This window comes from Rhinolophus sinicus, linkage group LG06, assembly GCF_036562045.2.
Source record: "Rhinolophus sinicus isolate RSC01 linkage group LG06, ASM3656204v1, whole genome shotgun sequence".
NCBI classification, from domain to species: Eukaryota; Metazoa; Chordata; class Mammalia; order Chiroptera; family Rhinolophidae; genus Rhinolophus; species Rhinolophus sinicus.
In genome coordinates, this window is record NC_133756.1 from 39,583,095 (window position 1) to 39,604,122 (window position 21,028).

A 21,028-nucleotide genomic window follows, 5' to 3' on the forward strand; every position below is an offset into this window, starting at 1 on the left:
GCTGTTTCCCCCAAATGTCATGTGCATGAAATGCTCCGTAAAGTGTCAGCTATAACAGAAGACTGCCTCTCCCCAGAATTGTATACAAAAACAAACAGATAGAAAGTCTGTCTCCTGGAGGAGAAAAAGCCTCGGAATGCCCATCACCGTTCTTTGATTTCTTTCCCTGGATCCTGGTGATTGTCTGCATGGCACTGACCCTCCATGTGCCTTGCTTCCTTCCCGGGTCAGATCACAAGCTCCCTGTTCATAATGACTGCGCTTCATTCACCTACAAATGACATACCACCGGTGCTCTGGAAGGGTGGAAGGTTAGTCTTGACCTGCTGTGTCTTGGTGGTACAGAAGAATATTAGATTTATTTCCATGGAGCTGTTGACATCAGTCTCCTTACTTACAGTTGTACATTGAACACAGGTGTTTTGGGCACTAGCTGGTCGGCCTCTCTTCACCCAAGCAGTGTTTCTGGAATTTCTGTCTAGACATCTAGTTGTAGCATCCTAGCTCCTTGGGGCCTGTCTGGATGATGTGGGAGTCAGCTTCTCCTACAAACTGGCAGATTTTGGAGAATGAAATGTGAACGCTGATTTCACCTCTTGAAGCTGTGATACTGGCCATCTGATATAACTGCTCTGAGCCTCAATCACCCATCCGTAGACTAGATATGCTAATACTAACCACATAGTAAGTTCATGAGGAATGGAGAAAGGGCCGGTGCCTGCCCACAGGAAGCTGTCACGCAATGTTTACTCCTTTCTGTCTTTAGTAACGCCCACTCTGTAGCCCCACCACTCCCACAATTTTCATTATTCCCACTCTTCCCAAAACTTGCAGTTTATGACATATCTCAGTAATAAACTCTTTAATAAAAATTGTGTCACTTCTATTGCCCTAGCTGGTTTCAGCTCCAAGCTTATCCCTTTCCCTAAGTATTCTCAACCCCAAGGCTGACGACCCTTCACATGATCTTGGTGCTGTCACTGATTAGCAGGGATTCTGTCAGTTTCACCCCTGCCTGTCCCCCTCCATTTATTTCACTCCACATAGGAAGTGTGACTTAGCACTAACTAACTAAAAAAAAAAAAAAAAAAAAATGGTATGAATCTTAGAGGTAGTTCTAAAAATCTAAAAACTACTTATCTTTGTCACCGAGTAGTGAAGAAGGACTGAACAAATCCAAAAGGCCACCTTGAAGTGAATAGAAAATTTCATTTTGTCCCAGCACTTCCCAAAGTGCTCTCTCCTTCTGCAGTACCATTTTCATAGCATCCTTCCTGAAATTTGGTGCCACTTGCTGCTATGAACTCACATTGTCTAGTGTTCCTAAATTGTCACTGCACCCTTTGTTTTGTTTAGTCTGCTTTTGTTTGTTTAGGACATCAGAGTTCACGTTGAATGGTATTTCAGTTCGATAAAAGTAATAGTTTTTTATCTGGTATAGCAAGTCTTGCCAAGCATAACACTGACTTTAGTCAAGTTCCTCAGCCTCCCAAGTCAGCACTGTCCTTTTCATAAAAACTCACAGGATTTTTGGTAAGACAACCCCTTCTAATTGGATACGTTATGCATTGTATTTAAGAACTCGAAACTAGAAATCTTGAAGGGGAGTCTTGGTTTTTTCCCCCGCTTTTCCTCTAAATCTAAGCTATCCCAAGATTTAGACATTTCTTTCTAAACGAAAGAAATGGGAGAGTAGTGTAGGGTGGGGTTCCCAGTGAGTCAGCAAGGTGGAGCAAGCAGAGCTCACCAGGCCAATCAGATTCAGATTTGGCCTGTGGGGGTGGGCTCAACAGAGGAATGATGGCATCTCCCTGCCGGCTGCACAGGAGGGAACCCCCTCAGATGGAAAATGACGACTGTCCTCCAGCCATCCTCCCAAGGCCACACACCTTAATCTGTCCTCTGTTCCTCTGATGACCCCTAAGTCACCGTCCCTCTGCCAGAGCCCAGGGTGAGTGAGTGAACTGTGCACGGGCCCCTTAAGAGAACATCTGTTTTCCCCCAATGTTCCATCCCACCCAGACAATTGGAATCCCCACTGTTTTTCACAGCCTGATGTTGTGGGGGCTCCTCTTTCTGGCACCAGAACTACGAGCTAGGGAGCCTGGTGTGGGGCTGGGGTCCCTCACTCCTCCAGGGTGAATCACCATGGCTGAGATAGACCCCCTGATTCTCTATCTCCACATGGAAGTTTGGGACCAGTCCATTTCACGTCTCCACCCCTCCTACCATGTCCCCAAAAATAAGACCTAGCTGGACAGTCAGCTCTAATTCATCTTTGGAGAAAAAATTAATATAAGATCAGGTATATATTATATTATATTATATTATATTATATTATACCCCGTCTTATAGTATGGTAATATAACTGGGTCTTATATTACTATACTATAAGACGCATTAGAGATGATTGTCTGGCTAGGTCTTATTTTTGGGGAAACATGGTACCAGTCTTGACGTGGCTTCTTTATATCCTTAGTTATAACTCTTCATTCAGCAAGACTTCAGATGATTTTCCAGGTTGATTGTTTTGTAATTTAGTTGTAATTTTAATGTGTTCATAGAAGGAATCAGGCACAGTGTTTATCTACTCTGCCATCTTGGATCTCTCCAAGCTAATTCTTTTTAAAAATCTACACTGTTTTCTGCGAATTTTTATGTTACCCACCTTCATCTTCACTTTCATTAGCCAATTATAAGTTCCTTGAAGATGGAATCTATAACTTGCATCACTTTGCTTCTCTCAGAGTGCCTTGATATTGTGAGAAAGTAAATATCATACCATGTTTCCCCGAAAATAAGACCTAAATGGAAAATAAGCCCTAGCATGATTTTTAAGAGTGACAGCACCTGAACATAAGCCCTCATGCATTTTTTGGAGCAAAAATTAATATAAGACCCAGTCTTATTTTCGGGGAAACATGGTCCTTTTGGAAAAGGTCTGTAATGACACAAGGATGAGTCATAAAATTAATTGATCACTTATTATTTGCCAGGTGCTGTTTTAAGATCTGAGACGGTGGCCTAAATGAACTGGGTCCTATATCTTTACTGCCACTAGCTATTTATATAACCTCTGTTGATACACTTAAATTCTCTGAGCTTTGGAGGACTCCTCTAGAAACTAAAAGGGTTATACTAGGTTAGTTCTAATGTCTCTTCCAATTGTAGAGTTATCTGAATTTTAAATATGTATTATAGGTTAATGAGTGGTATTCTAAAAGTACTTGCTGATTAACTAATACTATAATCTTTACCCTTCCAAACTCATGGCTGTGTATTTTCAGTTTCTTTTAATTTATGTATTTGTTCAACAATATGTATTGAATACTCCTGTATAATAAGCAGTGTACTAAAAATGCTGGAAGTACAGAAATGGACATACTTCCTGCATCTGAGACGTGCTGCCTCTCATACCGTACTGCACTGCGTGATCCAGTGACCAAATTCACTTAAGTTTTTCTGAATAAAAAAGTAAAATATTGCTAAACACTTTACCCCAACTTCAGCTAGATAATCCTTCTTAGTAACATAAAAGAAATTTGGGGGCTTTCTAGATCCACAGTTTTAAGCTATTTCCTCAATGTGCTATTTTGAGAAAGGTGAGGCTTAAGTAGGTGTTTTATGAACCTTTCCCTATATTTAACTAGAGCAGCTCCATTTGCACATCTGTTTTATAGTTTGCGATTATGCTACTAATTTTTTTTGTGTGTGATAACCACTGTTCTAGATAACCAATTGGAATTAAAAATAAAAGAATGGATAAGATGCTTTACCTATAATCATTTAATACGATTGATGAATCCTGCTCAGTATGTACTTGAATGATATCTATGAAATGTAACGCTCATTATCCTGTGATAACCTAAAGGACTGTGATATAGAAACTCCCTTAATTCCTTCAGGGAATGTAGCAGTACAGCATGTAGATGCATTTTTCTTGTTGCAGTTGAACTTCTAGAGAGCTTCTAATGCTGTAGCTCTCTTTGTCGTGACAGAGTCTTCTCATCACGTGTATTAATTGGTCATTTGTAGTTAAAGACAGCATCGTGGAGGTTTTCTCGTGATATCCTCGATTACTTCCATGCTGGGCTCTTCCAAGCAAAGTCACCTTGAATACCTTCTAGATTTTTGATAGGTAAAGAAAGGATTAAGTATATAGCACAAAAGTTAGATTCATTAATTATGTAAGAGAAGTTTAAAAGTAACTTTTTTATAAAGCTCAAGTCAGTAACCAGAAAGCACTTATATAAGTAATTCAATATCATACTGGACTTATTCAACACTAGGAAATAATATTTTCCTTATTTTGGTCATGAAGCAAAACTATTAAGGATAGAGCAGATAAATAAATATAGTACAGCCTATGTGCGCTAAAAGAACTCCTAATACTGAAATGACTCATTTATCTTTTCTTTAATTTTTTTTCAATTATAGTTGACATTCAATATTATATTAGTTTCAGGTATATATCGTGTTTCCCCAAAAAGAAGACCTAGCCAGACAATCAGCCCTAATGTGTCTTTTGTAGCAAAAATTAATATAAGACCTGGTCTTATAGTAAAATAAGATTGTCCGGCTAGGTCTTATTTTTGGGGAAACATGGTAGCATAGTGGTTAGACATTTATATAACTTATGAAGTGAGTCCCCCTGATAAGTCTAGCACCCATCTGACACCCTACATAGTTATTACCACATTATTAACTATATTCCCTATGCAGTACTTAAGAAAGACATTCAATAAGGATTCGAAGACAATCTTGGGTCACGATGTGCTTGTCCATAAGATATCCAACAACTCAATTCCCTCGTATGTGGGAGAAATGACTCTCTTTGGATGCTCCCAGCCTGGATTTACGTCTTGAAAAGAATATTCTTAGTTTATATTGAATTCTGAGGTGGAAAGGAGACTTTGATGCCTTTAAACACTTTCTTCCCCAAGACCTTCAAAAGTGATTTAGCTGGTCTCATCTCACAAGCCTTGGAAAACACTCCTTTGTCCTGAGATTGTAGCAAGAACATATTGGCCAGGATGTTTCCATTGATTCCTCTTCATGTCAGGCCCTGCCTTGACCTGTCCTTATACCTAGGGTTCCTGAGACCTATGACTCTAATATGCCCACAAATACCTTTTACTCTTTTCCTATAACCACAGTGGTGTCAGCAAATGAACTTCAAAGAGCTAAAAATCTGATCTTCAGCTAATGAGTCTTTTTTGACTTCAGAGGATTTATCTAAAGTAGGCTACTCTGTATATTTTCCAATTTAGATATAATATGATTACAATCTTTAAATAGTCCTTTTGAATTAGCAAAAACAAAAAAAGAAAAAAAAAAGAAAAGAAAAACAGAGCCTGAGATCTCTGTTAGCCTTTGGGACTTGTTTAGATTATGGGGTAAACAGATGACCACTATTTTTCTTTTCCCTAAGGGGCTAATCACATTAGGAAATAAAGTTCACTCAAAGTCTGCTTTTTATTCCAGTCACAATATTCTTCTCTATGAGGATGGGCATGCTGTGGTGGCAGATTTTGGAGGTGAGATTTCCACGAATAATACTCCAGTTGGCATCGGTTGCTTTCTTCCTTCCTAGTTTGTGCCTGATATTGTATGACAAATATCAAAACAGATTTCACCCTGACAGTATTTCTCTAAATCATTCAAATTTCTGTGACCTTGGTTTTCAAAATTATGTCATTTGTTTTCAGTTTTTCCCCTTTGATGTCCTCAACTAAAAGAAAGAGAGAATAGAAATAAGATAGAAGTTTTTTCAGGTTTCAAAATTCTAGCCATAATCTTTGACCTTGGTTTTAAGAGATTTCCATTGACATGAATTTTATGTTCTTTTCCCTCAGAATCAAGATTTCTACAGTCTCTGGATGAAGATAACATGACAAAACAACCTGGGGTTTGCTGCTGCTTGTGTTCCCTATAATTATGAAACAATTAAAATGTGTGAACTCAGCATGAGAGGAAGTGAGATGAGAGCAGCTTTAAATGGAAGAAATGTCATTGTCTCAGGGGCAGGATTATGCTTATGTTTTTATTCTTAGTAAACCCTCAAAAGAACTATTTCAAGGCTCTACCAGAGAAATAGATTAGATATATATTTGGAAAATGTTATGGATAAAATAATATAGAATTTTTTCAAATATAACTGAATAGTACAGGACAGGCTTGGATAATTGGCTTTCATATTTACATCTCCTTATTAAGCACAGTTAATAATTAATAGGTAGCTAACAATTAAATGTATAGTTCACTGGCATATATTAACAGTTTTCCACTTTAACATAATAGCCAAGCATTAATGTTTAAGTAAAATGTGAGTTATAACATCTGAAGCAAGCATAATTGTACTCAAAATGTCTCCAGTTAGGTTCATCACTTGCCCTCTGTTTCACTCCCCCGCTCCCCCAAAGAGTACACTTCTTTCTGGACTACCTGTGTTATTTAATTACCCAAGCTTGAAGTAATTTTTCATTCCTTTCCTGCTTCCACTGACACATTACTCAATCACGTTTTCTGATTTTTTTTTCTTTTCTTTTTTTTAAGTACATCCCAACCTCTCGTTTTTCATTGCTTCATTTCAGGTCTTCATCATTTCTTTTCCAGATTATTGCAATAGGCTTCCAGTCCTCTCTTCTAGTTCACTCTTTGCAACACCAGCCAGGTGTTGTGTTCTGACAGTTTACCTCCTGCTGTAAACCATCAACAATGCCCACCACACAGAGACAAAACACAAATTCCTTTGCCTGGCAGCCCTCGGCCCTCCCCAATCTGGCCCCAGGGCACCTCTGTGACCTCCTGTCCCACAAGTTCTCTCACATTCCTTATGCCCCAGCACACAACCTGCCTGGCCATTCCCCAAACATGCCATTCACTGTCATATTCCTGTGACTCTACCAGTGTGGTGTTCTCTGCCTACAAAGCCCTTCACTGCGCCCCACCTGGAGGAAGTCTCTTATCTTACAAGGCCCAGGAAATGTTATTCATTTTAAATACTTTCCCTTCCATAACCTGCCCACCCTTCAGCCTCCTCCCCATGCACTTTCCTCTCTGTGTTTTTATAGCACTTTGCATTGCTGGTTTGTACTCTCATTAATTCAACAAACATTTACTGAGCGTCTACCATGTGTCAGGCATTGTGTAAAGGGCTAGAAATGCAAAATATGAATAAAAGCTCATTCCTCAATCTCAAGGAGCTCATTTTCTAGTGAGGAAAACATAGTAATAAGGAGATAGTTAAATTTAAAGGAATATGGCAGTTCAGTGATAAGGTGTGACAAAGCATCCTGGGAGTTAAGGTGGGATGAGTAAATCAGATGTGGGAAAAACATAAGGGGGTTCCGGGCAGACTGAACAACAGCATGAGCAAAGACACAGGGGAGCCGGAGAAATACCAGACTTTCTGGGGGAACTTCAAATAGCTTACATTATCGGCATGTACTGTGTGAGGAAGAAAAAATGAGAGATGAGTTAGAAAGGAAGGCAGGAACAACATCAAGGACCACATATTATCCAAGTAGGATAATGCGTACTGGTTTCCCCAGTTAGGTTTCACTCATTCATTCAACAAGTATTTATGGACAACCACTAGATGCCAAGCATTCTTTCAGGAGTTGGGGATATTGCAGTGAACAAAATTAAGTTCTTGTTTCTATGGAGCTAATATTCTGCTAGAAGGAGATAGACCCTGAACAAATTAACAGAACATATATCAGGCAGTGATATGTGGTGTGAAAACAAACAAACAAACAAAAAAACACAGCAAAGTATATAAATGGAGAGTGATGGGGGTGCCTTTTAGTTAGGATGAGAAGGAAAGATAACATTTGATAAGAGACCTGATGTGGGAGTCATCCATGTGGGGAAAAGAGTAGTGTAGACAGGGGGAACAGTAAGTGCAAAGGCCCTGAGGCAGGAGAGTTTTTTGTGTGTTCAAGGCCCGAGTGCTGGAGTGGAGCAAGCAAGGAGGAGAATGATAGGATATGAGGTAAAGGAGGTGGGAAGAGCGTGTCCTCTTTTGACAAGACACACACACCTCCTCTAGTACCTGGGACATAGAAATAGCAGAATCAGTGGTTCTCAACCCTGGTTGCACATTTAAATCACTTCGGAAACTTTTTGAAAACATGCTACCTAAATCCAGTGCCCAGAAATTCTGATTTCATTGGCCTAGGGTTGATTTGGGGTACCTGTATCTTTCAAAAGTTCCCCCAGGTGATCCTAAAATGCAGACAGTTGACACTCTCTGACTAAACAAACTTTCATTAAATGGAATGGAATTGAATTTCACCACCAGCAAAGTTCCATCCTTTTATCGCGGCAGTAGTCTTTAAGCAAAGCACTACACTAGATTTATTTTGAAGGCTATTTTGTTTCTGACAGTTCTATGGCCTTATGTAAATTTGCTAATTACACTATTACCCCCCTGTGAAAAATTGGTCGTACTGTATGCCTGCTCCCACTTATGCAATGTTGTGACACAACACATAATCTGCTGTATAAATGACGGCTATTTGGAACGTGAAAGCTCATATGGAAGAGCTGCATGTGAGCACCAGAATTGGAATAAAGATATTCTTGGACAGCTATAATTATGCATGATTTCAAAATAAGGTAGACACTTCAAAAGAACGACCAGCAGCCAGCACTATACACAGAATTTCAGTTAAGAGTAATAAAAGACTGCTGGTTTCCTTCAGTGGAAATTCAAAGAAAGAGTTTGGCAAAGTTCATTGATATGATTATGGAGACATGGGTTTTACAGCTGGAAGGGCTTTCCTCCTCTGTTTTGCCCCAGAGGAATCTACATTCCAGGAAGCATAAGAGACTTGCCCAGAGCGGCCCAAATAGTCAGTGGTAGACCCAGAGCTAGAATTTTCATCTAACTCAAAATCTAGTACTGTTTCCTAAGCCACAAGTAAACCAAATTTATGCATTTGCATTCCGGAATGGAAGCATATTTAACACTGAAAAATACATAATTGCAAGAGAAAAGAATGCAAAGAATGCCATCTAAACATGAGAATGTAACGTTGTGCAGAGAAAGTTGTAATCTTTCATGGGCTTTCTTACTGGGATATTCAGCAAACAGCATTCAGAAATAACATGACTGGGCAAACACAGGAGATATGACAGACCTGATCCTGGCAAGCAGAAATCTACTTCATAGGAATATTCTGGGCACTCCCCAAAGGCCCTTTTTCTCCTCAATCATAAGAGCACTATTTATGGGCCTGAATTGTGATTTCCTAAATTACAACCTCGAAGATCTAGAAGAAAGAAGGTACCTCCCACAGTGTGTAGATTCACTCCCAGGGAAACATAGACTTCCTGGATAAATCCACTGCTGGCTATTCAGAAACTTATAAAACTTCTAGGGGAAAGATGCTCAGAGGTTTAGAAGTGTTGCTGCTGTGATCATCATATTACAAGAGGCAGGGAAATGATGACTAACATTGTTGCAATATTTGGGGGAAAATTATGGATTTCATGACCTTCCAATATTTAAAAAAAATGCCCTTTGAGAAACGGATGAACAGCAACAGTCAACATGTTATTTATGTATAAACACACCAATTTATTGCACAAATTGAGGGCAGCATTGACGTTAATTCACGTTTATATCTTTTGAGACGATTGGGAGAACACTTAACAAATCCTAAGAAGAACACTGTTCTACAGCGGAAGAATTAACCACTTGGTTAATGACTTGTGGATGTTTTTCAACACACAGAACCTCCGCTGGATGGCTCCTGAGGTGTTCACGCAATGTACACGCTACACCATCAAGGCTGATGTCTTCAGTTACGCTCTCTGTCTGTGGGAACTTCTCACAGGAGAAATTCCATTTGCTCATCTCAAGCCAGGTAAGCCACACTGTATCAAAGTTTCTTTGTTCTCCTTAGTTCTCTGCATTTTTACAACTTCAAGAAACATTTTTTTTCCCCTAAAATGATTATTCTCGGTGGGTTGGCAATGTGAGAGGTAAGTAAACAATCTCAAATTGTTTTGAAGTACGGATGTGCCCAATCCAGAAAATGTAATGACCTAATTCTGTGATTTTACACATAGGCACTCCAAAGTGTAGGTATATTTTATTAAAGTTTAGGGTATTTTTGATTTATCTGTTGTTAATAAGACAAGCAAATGACTATGGCCTTGTGACATGTGGTTGCAAATAATGTGGACAATGCAATATTTACCTTTTGAGATTGGATTTGAGAAGTGCCCTTTTAGTGTGTAGAGGGGGGTGAGCTGAAAGTAGCAGCACATAAAAATAACCTATTGAGACTGCTTTCTGCTTGTCTCACATTATACAAAAGAAAATTACTTTTCCTAATAATTTTGTATTCCAAAAATAGGGTTTTGTGAGTGAACTTAATGTTGTTAATAATATACATTATACTCTGTGTACATATAGATGGTGGAGGTAGGGAATTTAATCACAGGAACAATGTACGCCTAGTTGAGATTTAAGGTAAATTGTATTTGTATCTGTCTCTCCATTTTACTTGGGTTGCTTTCGTGTCTTATCACACTGTTTTCTTACTGGTGTCAACCATTAGGCTGGCAACTCCTTAAGGACTTTGCATCCCCAAAACCAAATATCCATGAAAAGTAGTTTTCAAATTAAATCATAAGTCATTTTTTTAAACAAATGATAGTGTTAGCTCCTTGGGGCCACACTATCACAATATATCAGAAGGATAAAGTCAAAGGGACATAAGGGAAAGACAAGTCTTACAAATGTGTACACTCATATGTTAAAAGTATTAACCAGGATCATAATGATTGTTAGCAGTCGGGTACAGGGCAAAAGCCACACTGCAGACTCGTTTTTCAAGGCATCTTGCCCCCTAATCCATGCAGTCTTTAATTACATTCTGCATAGTGTCTCATGGCGTGCGTTTCACAAATCATATGCTCTGTACGTAGTTATCGAGTGCAACGATCGTTGAGTTGTCCTAATCTCTCTCTGTATGTTCCACTTCCCATCGCTCTGTACGAGGAGATTTAGCCCATGTTAGCGTGTGGATGTGAGAGCTCTGCTTTGAACTGGACCAACACTGCCGTTCGTAATGTGGGGCTCTGACGTGCTGCTGCCTCCTTACCCCTTAGAATTTTTATTCTGATGAAAATCAATGAGTATATTTTTTAAATCCAGTATAATTGTAGACTTACTGGGGTATTTTTCACAAGAGAGTGTGATACACCTCCTTGCCCCTCACCTCCTGGGTCTACCTTTTGCCACTTGCAACCTCTCCTGTATGTTCTAGCCATAGGGAAGCATTTCATTTCCCCATTATGACACATTTCCTCTCCCTTCCATGTCTTTGCAAATGTTAGTCATTTGTCAGACACACTCTTCCCTACTTTTCATCATACTAAAACCAATTTACTTTTAGATCTTAACTCAAATATTACTTCTTCCAAAAACATCTTCCTTCATTCACCAATATTGAATTAAGCTCAGTCTCCTCCATGCCTTAAGTCATCATTTATCATAGTATTTATTATATTTTATTCATACAGTTTTGCTATTTTTTCTACTCTGTTATACTTTTCTAATTATAAAATGAATATTTCAAAGAGATAAAGATCCTCTCTCATGGACCCCCAGAAAGAGTTACTCTTTTTAGAGGGAGAATATTATATAATAGAACAGCTAAAAGTCTTGCCTAAGAATAACTTGGTTCCAATATTCCATATATTATAATTTACAGTACGTTATTGGAAAGAGAGTTTGTTTATGATAGATGCTGAATTTTTTAAAGTTGGACAGTGACCATGCATCAAGAAACGAGACTGTTAACATCATTGCAGTGGTTAGGCAATCTAGCATATGTTTAGCAATAAATTATGTGAAGCATCAGATTCAGTCTAAGCAACATATTAGCCATTTACAATGAGGAACAAATCCATGACTACAGCGTGGGACAGCATTATCAATTACGGTAACGGCAACATTACACATGGCTCATCCTTCTGGATTTAGCAGCCTCCTATCTCCTGGGAGAGATAGTAAATTAGAAAACAGATATTAGCACTGACTCCTGTGCAAGCGATGGGTTGGCATTCAGAAGAAGTTGGGGTCTCTTTTACATAGTATATGTTCAAATTAACCTCATAATTTCAGGTTTAAAAAGAACTGAAAAAAGCCATCGTATCCAGCATCCCAAGGGTCATGAGATCAAATGCCCACGGGGCCAGCAGATGCAGGAAATTGTTGTACACAGGGCAGTGTGATGAATGGGGACTCACTCAAGTGCTCTGACTCAAGGGAACAGCTGCTACCCAGCGCCAGCCAAACAGCGCCACGCAGGAACATAACAATGCTCACTGTTACCATGTCAACTAATATCCGTGCGTTTGTTTAACAATCTAAAGATTTTTAAACGTTGGCATGAACTCAGTTTTTAAGAAAATACTTTTTTTTAGGCTAATACTGTGTGGGATAAAGAGAAGTGGCATAATGTGCAAGAGCATGAGTCTTGCCCCCACCTTGCACAAGCTCCTTAACCAAGCTATACTTCAGTACTTCAGTTTCTTTCTTTTTCAAATGAGGGTAATAATAAGACCTACCTCAAAGGGCTGGAATGGTGGCTGGCATTCATAAGCACTCCATAAATCAGCTCTTCTTATTCTCGTTAGGCTGTCATGAAGTGCTCCTGGTGCCAGGAATGGAAAACAAAGAGCACTGAGGCATTGCCCAGACCTTCAGAGTGCAGAGAGGGCATGAGAACAGTACAGTCAGCAGAGTAAGTCCCAACTCGATTGAAGCACAAAGTGCTTAGGATGCTCTCGGGAAGGGTTTCCTACCCAGACAGGTGGTGGGAAAGGATGTCAGGAAAGAATCCTTAGAGCAGATAGTACCTGAACTGCACCTTAAAAATATGAGTGCTAATTAAATAGGTAAATAGAGGGAAGTGGGGAAAGGGTCCCAGCAGAAAGGGGTATGGGCAAGGTGCAGAGGCATGAGAGATCCACAAGTAAATCAGTAGGGATGAATCAGAGAATACAAGGGAATCAGTACCGAGACACATGCTGTACATGAGAAACTAGAGCCAGATGGCGAAGGGCCGTGTGTGTCAACAGTGCAAGTCACGGCAGGATTTTAAGTGGGGCAACAGTACAACTCTATTATTACTTTAAAATGCCCCCTTTTGCTACAATTAAAGGCTGGATTGGAGAGGTTCAAAACACAAGCAAGGAGATAAGGTAATCTAGAAGAGATTGGACAAACCTTAACTAGGGTAGCGGCTTTGGAAGAGAAAGGTAGTAACTTTAGGAGATTTTAATAGCACTTGCTAATAGATTGAGATGGGAGCACAAAGGAGAGGGCGAAGTCAAGGGTGACCCCCAGACTCTGGTTTAGGCAGCGGGAGGGTGATGGGTATAGGAAGACAGCAGACTTCTGATGGAAATGATTAGATTAGACGGAGAAGGAGCCAACGTGTGAGGCCAAGAAGAGAGAGGAGAAGCAGGCAAGATGAAAACGGAGCTGGTGTGACCTGAAAAACAAGAGCTGTCCTGGATACATTTCAGAGAAAGAAACCAACACCTGCTTCCCCTATTTTATTTCTCTCCTGGGCCTGTCACCTCTGATATATCATGAAAAACTAAAGCAGAAGTCTGGGATGAATTAATCCATCAATATGTATTTTATCCAATCCCATTTCCTTATAACCAGCTATCCAAATCTGTGGATCACTTTCAGACTCTAGTTTGGGGCCAAAGAGGAAAAAGCCTCTTGTTCTCCTGGTGGGGCCAGCTGGTTCACAAGTAGACTTTTCTCTGTGTCCTGAGGTTCCTTAAGGCCGGGCTGTAAGTCTGGGATGTGGCAGCAAATTGTGAACATCTGCCAATTTATTCTAGCATATTTTGGTAAGAGTTCATATTGAGACTTTAACTCAGAGTTGAAAACTGAAGTCCAGGAGCCAAATATGACTTGCAGCCTTTTTTCTTTTTTTTTTTTTTTTTGGTCTCACATGTGGTTTTTAAAAATATGAATTGAAATACATTTAAAGATACAGTCATGCCATAGGTCTCATATTTATAGCCACTTGCATTTGCTACCCCTGCTTAAATATTAGATGATTATGTGTGTTTCCATATATGAGTAAGATCCTAAAGCACCCTACATATAATAACCTCAAAGGACATAAGCACGTTGCTGATGTTGACTGTTCTTTGACGAGTGATAGGCAAATAGGAGTCAGCTAAAGTTCTGAAATCTTAAGGTTGCTGCACTGATCCTTATCAATTTTCCAACAAGAGTAGAGCCAGCCAATCACTACACAGATCACTGAAAAGATCAAATCGCTCCAATGGATGGTGATATTTCTATGAATATGGCTGATATTAACATTCCAATACTTCATTACACTGACAAAGATTGCAATGAGAACAGACAATGGTGCAAATTAATTTATTCTTTTGACAGTCTATAATGAGAATGGGATGTGGTTTAAAAAATTAAGCCATTCTTAGTACAATCTCAAGATTGCAATCTCATGGTCTCTCTCAGATGCTATATGCTCTGGTGATACATCATTGAAAAGTGTCAATTTAACAGAGAATGTGTCTTAGCCCTTGCTGAGATGGTAGAATGCATTTGCTTTGTTTCAACACAGCTCTGCCCATTAAAAACAATGAAGTAGAATCAACTGCGTTTTTTAGAACACACATACACACAATCAAAATAAAATAATAATAATAATGATAACAATAACATTCTGGCAATTGTATCTTCATCAAAACTTACAAACAAAATGTACTGTATATTGCTCTCTTTTTTATATGAATGCCTAGATTTACTTTTATAAAACATAAGAAAGTAAGTGATAGATTACTTTAGGAAATCAGAATCTAGTACCAATATATCCACAAGCAGTGTACAGCAAATTAAGTTCTTCATGGAGACCTGCATTGTCGTCCCCTCCACCATGGTCATACTGCATTATGAGCGGGGGCTAATGACAGAGGAAATGGTCTGTAGCCTTGTAATTTGTAGTAACTCAATGCTTTTACCTGATATTCATAGCCAAAGAAAATCTCAAAAGGAACTAAGATTTCTGGTCTAGACAGAACAGAAATATACAACAGTGTTTTTGATATCTAGTTATCTAGGTTCAAACTAAAAGGAATCAAAAAGACCCTTAGCTATGTACATAATAATTATAGCAACAACACAAGCTAACACTGAGAACCAACAATGTGCTAAATACTCTATATATTCTATCTCTTTTAATTCTAGCAATAACTTGTGGTGTGGGTCCTATCAGGATAAGATATACTCATATGTTCAATGTCACATGGGAGTAAGAGGTATCGTCAAGACTTAAATGCATGGCTTCTTGTCCCCAAAGCCCATGTTTGTCACCATTCCACTATATTCTCACTGCTTCATCTTTAAATTTAGAGAAATTAATACTCACAGAGGCAAATCAGCTTAATTAGGATCTCCCAGAGAGTTAAAAACAAAGCTGGAAATTAGCCTCCAGAATTCTTTGTTAAGGGCATTTCTTATAGTCATACTGCTTCAGTTTATTGCAGCGCCCTCCCCAAAGGCTTTGAACAAAATATAGTATTATATAATAAATATGTTACCATGTCTCAATAATTGACCTAATTATGTTGTAATGTAATATTAAACTAAACTTTGCATTCATTCTACAATGTTTCTTTATGACCAGGAATTATTCCCTATCCTAAACACAATAATGGGCAAGATATTAATTGGTATTAATCCATCACCTTCACTTGTTTGAACAAATACTGTTTACTGAATATTATGTATCACAATCTATATTATTTCCAGAGAAATCATATTTTGAACTGCCTCATCGATTCACTCAACGCATATCTATTGAATCTCTACTAATTGTCAGTCACTGTGCTAAGCACAAGAGATACAACGGTGAAAATCTGGTACAGTGGTCAGTCCCTGACCTCAAGAAACGTGATCTGTCTGCAGAGGCAAGCAAGTAAATAGGTAATTAAGTATAAAACAATGTAGGCTACTATAGTACAGAGTGCTATGGGAGGACACAGGAAGGACATCTAAAAAGAGTTCCTCTCAGCTATGACCTAAATGACAGTAGATGCAATGCAGGAAAAGTGGGAAGGAAAGAGGTTTCCAGAGCGGGAAAAAAAATTACGTTTCACAGTTGAAGCATAAAAAGCAGTGAAAATTTGAGTAATTCATTTCTTTATTAGTTATACATTCATTTACCAAATTTTGTTGAAAAGCATAACACTGTATTTTTTTCTTAGCCTATTACAATTCATATAGAATGTTCAATACATTTTGTCACATGAACAAATGAATGAAGGTTATGACGTGATATTGAATGCATGTTCTGTTGTTCGCTGGCCTCTTTTGAGACACAACCCTGACAATATCCATTCATAGCTTTTCTTTTCTTGATAAAGTTTTGATAAACAATGAAGAACTTGAATCCTCAAGTCAGCACCAGGGTTATGTATACCCTTGAGGGTGACTCACAAAATTGTGTTTAATTTAGCTCCCATTCAGGATAATGGGAGTGAGAGACAACTACGTTCTAGATTTTTTGTGTCCAATATGGAGACCACTAGACACACATGGCTATGTCAATTTATATTAATTGAAATTAAATAAAATTAAATTTTCAATTCCTCAGTCACAGTAGTCACCTTTTAAGTGCCTAATAGCCATATGCTACCATATTGAACAGCACAGAAGAATATTTTTATCATTGCAAAAAGTCCTATTGAACAGCCTTACACTAGAAGCTAGACTATAAGCATTAATAAACTATTGATAATTATTTCAGGATAGTGCTGAAGAAAGAATAGGTGCTCAATAGTTATTGATACTGTTAAATTTAGCCTTATTCTTGTTTAAGTTTTCTTTGTGAAAGTAGAAGCCAACATTTGTGAATGTAGAGTTTTCTTTGTGAAAGTAGAAGCCAACATTTACATAAATCATTGAACATATTTTATGTAGCAGTAAAGGTAAAATTTGATTGATGGGCTGACAGTCTCTTTCCTGAATTTGGAATACCAGAAAATTTCCCAGCTGTTAGTATAGCATGGCCACTTAGGCAAGACTGACAGAGCAATCTCAAAGGTGACAAATTTCAATGCCATGACCCCTCGTGTTGCATTGTCCACTTTCTGGCAGAGGTGCTAATGAGTAGTATCATTGCCAAGCGTTTGTAAAGCAAAAGGGAGAAGGAGATGCCAACACCTTATAGAATCTACTTTGAATAATGAAGAATTAAATACTGTTCATCTTAAACTAATCTTCCAGACACAGTGCCAAGAAGCAAACAAGTAACCTTATCTACCTAACATCAACGTCTAAAAGAGTTTCAGAGGAGACGTTTGGCACCTGCATCTGAGTTTATGAGGAATATTTATGAATATTCCTCCCCACCCATTAGGATATGTATAATTAGTTATCCAAATGGTCATAAGGTGAAAAAGTAGAGTTAGATTAGTGATCATTAAGCATCAGTTAGTTTGCTTATTTGTTTACTGCATTCCAAAAAGAATTAAAACTAGTCAAGAGTAACCAAGGGAAGGAATCTAACATGCCTAGCTTTCTGTAACACAAAAGACACATTTTATAAATCATATTAAGTCTGCTAAATATATTTTGATCAGCCTTTTGTTTTTTTATTTTCTTACTCTTAGCAACCATAACTCTATTGAAAGTGGCTAAAAATTGTTGGCAAATGTGATAGTAAAACCATTCTACAAAGGGCATCGAAGACAACAGAGGAAATGAAATTCCTGACTCTGCCCTTGATCTGAAACCATTGTGTAATTGGAAAAGCTGTTGCAAGGAAATATTAAAATGCTAGTCAGGCAAAGGGCATGAACTTATGATTTTAAAGACAAATAACTAATAAATGTTTGGGGAAATATTAAGCCTCACTACTTTTCAAAGAACAAAACTTAAACAACAAGTGAGCTGATACATTTACCTCTCATATTAGCAAAATCTTTCATAAAGTGAAAAAACCTAATTCTGGTGCAGGTGTAAATAAAAACCCTCTTACACATTTGCTAATGAAAGTATAAATTAGTACAAGTATTCAAGAAAATTTTATCAGTATGTATTAAAAGTCTTTAAAGTAGTTATCCCCTTTGATGTACTAATTTCACCTCTCAAAATATCATAAATAAATAATCTGTGAAATCAAGAGTCATATTGCAAATGGCATTCTTTGAAGTGTTTACACCCAAATTTGAACAACCTAAAATTGAGGAATGATTAAGTAAATCACACTCAATTCAGAGTCATTAAAAAATATGTTAACATGGAGCTTTAATAACATGGGAAAATGCTTATATTTAATTTAGGGGAATAAAATGTTACATTACATAATTATATATTAGACATGAGCTCAATAATGTAAGTATTATGTAAGAAATACTCAAAATATTTTTACAATTGTTTCCTCTGGATAAGATTTTATTCTTTCTTTATTCTTAATTTTCTTTATTCTTAATTTTCCAAAATTCTACAAAGAATAAGTATAAATTTTACATTTGGCAAAATTAGATAATAATTCTGACTGGTCCATGTAGCAAAATGTTAAGTGATACTGCATATAATTTCAGATCTGATGTATAAAGAGAATGTAATTAAAGTAGACTTTGGTAGAGGAGAGACAGTGGTTGAGGATCATACCTCCAAAGTCATTAAGGTATAGACAGATGCTCATGACATCCCAATCTAGAAGACAGGAAGCAGCAATGTCCTGGAACTTTAGTCTCCCACTGGTACAGAGTAGTTTTTCAGAGGAACAAAAAGAGCTTCATGTGCTGTTCACAAAGTATTTTCAATGTGAAGTGGCTGAAGCGAGCATGGAATCTGGAACAAGAGACTATGCCAACTATTAGTTATAGTTAATATTTTATAAATTAAAAACTCATTACACACACACACAGTAATACACATACATATTTTGTGTGGTGTTAAGGGGACTGAGATAACTTATGTGTGTAGTACTATGACGCCTGATACAAAATGTGTTCAAAAAAAGTAGCTATAAGCTTGGTTTCCAAGGGAGCATAGAAATCACTAGTTGCAGAACAGAAAAAATAATCAGTAATCTACAATGAAGTCCCAAGAATCATAACACAGTAATGGGGAGTTGAAGATGAGCAATATTCAGAAATCCAAGCAGGCAGGTGGCACTAGAGTCCAATCAATGAGTGCTATTAGCTAACATGATGGATTTGAAGTTTCTAACAGGGTTTAGCAAATAATAACTATGTTATAAATGTTAAAAATTAAAATCCCAACATTCTTGTAACCAGTAATGGGATTAAACCTTAAATATCTAATCCATATTGCCCAAGATGCAAAGTGCAAAGTTCAGTGACAGCCCATGTCTTGCTATTTATAGTATAAAGCTGGTTAGCCTGAGATTTATAGCATTGTACAGTCTGTCCAATCTGCCTTTCAGTATTTACCTCTTATAACATCATGTACATACCCTGTACTTCAGACACACACACTGAATTACTTGCTATTTGCATGCTCCTTTGTATGTTCCTTTGCTCCTGCACAAATTCTCTCCGCTCACTATTTGTTGAACAATCAAATGAATGGATTTATAAAGATAAACTTATGGTATCACATTATCCAATGTTTTGTTTAAGCTTTGAAAAAGAACGGCATAGAGTTCTCTTTGAATCTCTCCTGATGATGCAGATTGATTCTTGGTGATTTTTGTTGCCTGTTCATACATTTTTGAAATGCATATGTCAATTTCAAAACTGATATGACCATTTGGTTTACAGCGGCTGCCGCAGCAGACATGGCTTACCACCATATCAGACCTCCCATTGGCTATTCTATTCCCAAGCCCATATCATCTCTGCTGATGCGAGGATGGAATGCATGTCCTGAAGTGAGTAATTTTTATTTCCTCTTAGAAAATGTGTTATGGTCAAAATCTGTCACAAATAGTGTAACACCAAAGTCTACTTTCAGTGTGTATTTTAAGACTGTCAAGGCAGGAAGACAGATTTGCCTTCTGCTCTTTAGTCTCTAATTGCCTCAAGAAGTCTGAGTATCTCATATTTCTTTGCTGCTGCTCTCTGATTTTGAAATGTTTCTCAAAACTGATTAGTAAAAGAGAGACCAGGGTATGACAGATGACTCACAGTCTCATCTCAGCTGCAATTTTATTAACTACACTTGAGCCCCACTTAGTCATTTTTGAAGAAAGAAGTTTGGCACAAGATGGATTTGTGTGGGCTTTCCACCACGAGGCAAGCCTTCAGGCAAAGGCCCCCATGGCAAATGGTCTTTAGCTGCACTGGCTCAAGTGGGAGGCAGGAGACCTGGGGTTAGTTCTCCCTAACTCTCTGAGTAGCTGTGTGATAAAGTGGTGAAGAGCATAGATTTAGAGTCAAAATGAAAGGATCGATGTTGTGGAAGGAATAAAGAAAGTGCAGTCCATAAACAGTGAAAGAAAACATTTTAAAATATGATCATAGATCTCAAAGAGTAGAAGGGAACAGTCATATAGCATTACGATAAAATCCCAGACCATCTGTCTGCAGGAAAGGATTCTTCTTGTTTGTACCAGACAGCTTGATGTCTACTTTCTTCTCAGAGATTGACACAGGAGGAGATTCCACAACTTCTTTCCTGGTAGCACAGTTTAGTGCAGCGTCTAAGAATCCCCCTGCCAATATGTTTGGTTGTCTGCTGAAATCCTTGTGTTTTGACGTCAGCTCTCATTGATCCTTCTGCTCTGAATGCAGGGGATTAGTTCGTGTTCTTCACACTGGAACTCCTTATACATAAACACCTAATAGCCCTTATTCGTCCAGTCCAAACTATCCTGGTTATTGCTGTCCTTTTCTCATACGTCCTTGTTTCTGATCTTCCCCTAGGCACTTTATCTCTCTTCCACCAGGGAGAAAATAAAGTAAAGCTGTTGTTATCTCTGAAAGTATCTCACCAAATTAGAAAGAGAATAAGCCCCAGTTCAGATGTTGGGAAGGA

General features: G+C 38.0%; 1 protein-coding gene across 2 annotated transcripts in view; it reads left to right on the forward strand.

Annotated features, from left to right (window-relative positions):
• TNNI3K (TNNI3 interacting kinase) overlaps positions 1 to 21,028 on the forward strand; it is a 267,960-nt gene that overhangs the window by 169,156 nt on the left and 77,776 nt on the right. For both annotated transcript variants that reach the window (XM_019743776.2, XM_074334949.1), the window contains 4 exons: positions 5,485 to 5,537; positions 5,856 to 5,908; positions 9,743 to 9,875; positions 19,813 to 19,922. In XM_019743776.2, coding sequence (XP_019599335.1) covers positions 5,485 to 5,537; positions 5,856 to 5,908; positions 9,743 to 9,875; positions 19,813 to 19,922 — 349 coding nt within the window. The remainder of the gene's footprint in view (positions 1 to 5,484; positions 5,538 to 5,855; positions 5,909 to 9,742; positions 9,876 to 19,812; positions 19,923 to 21,028) is intronic.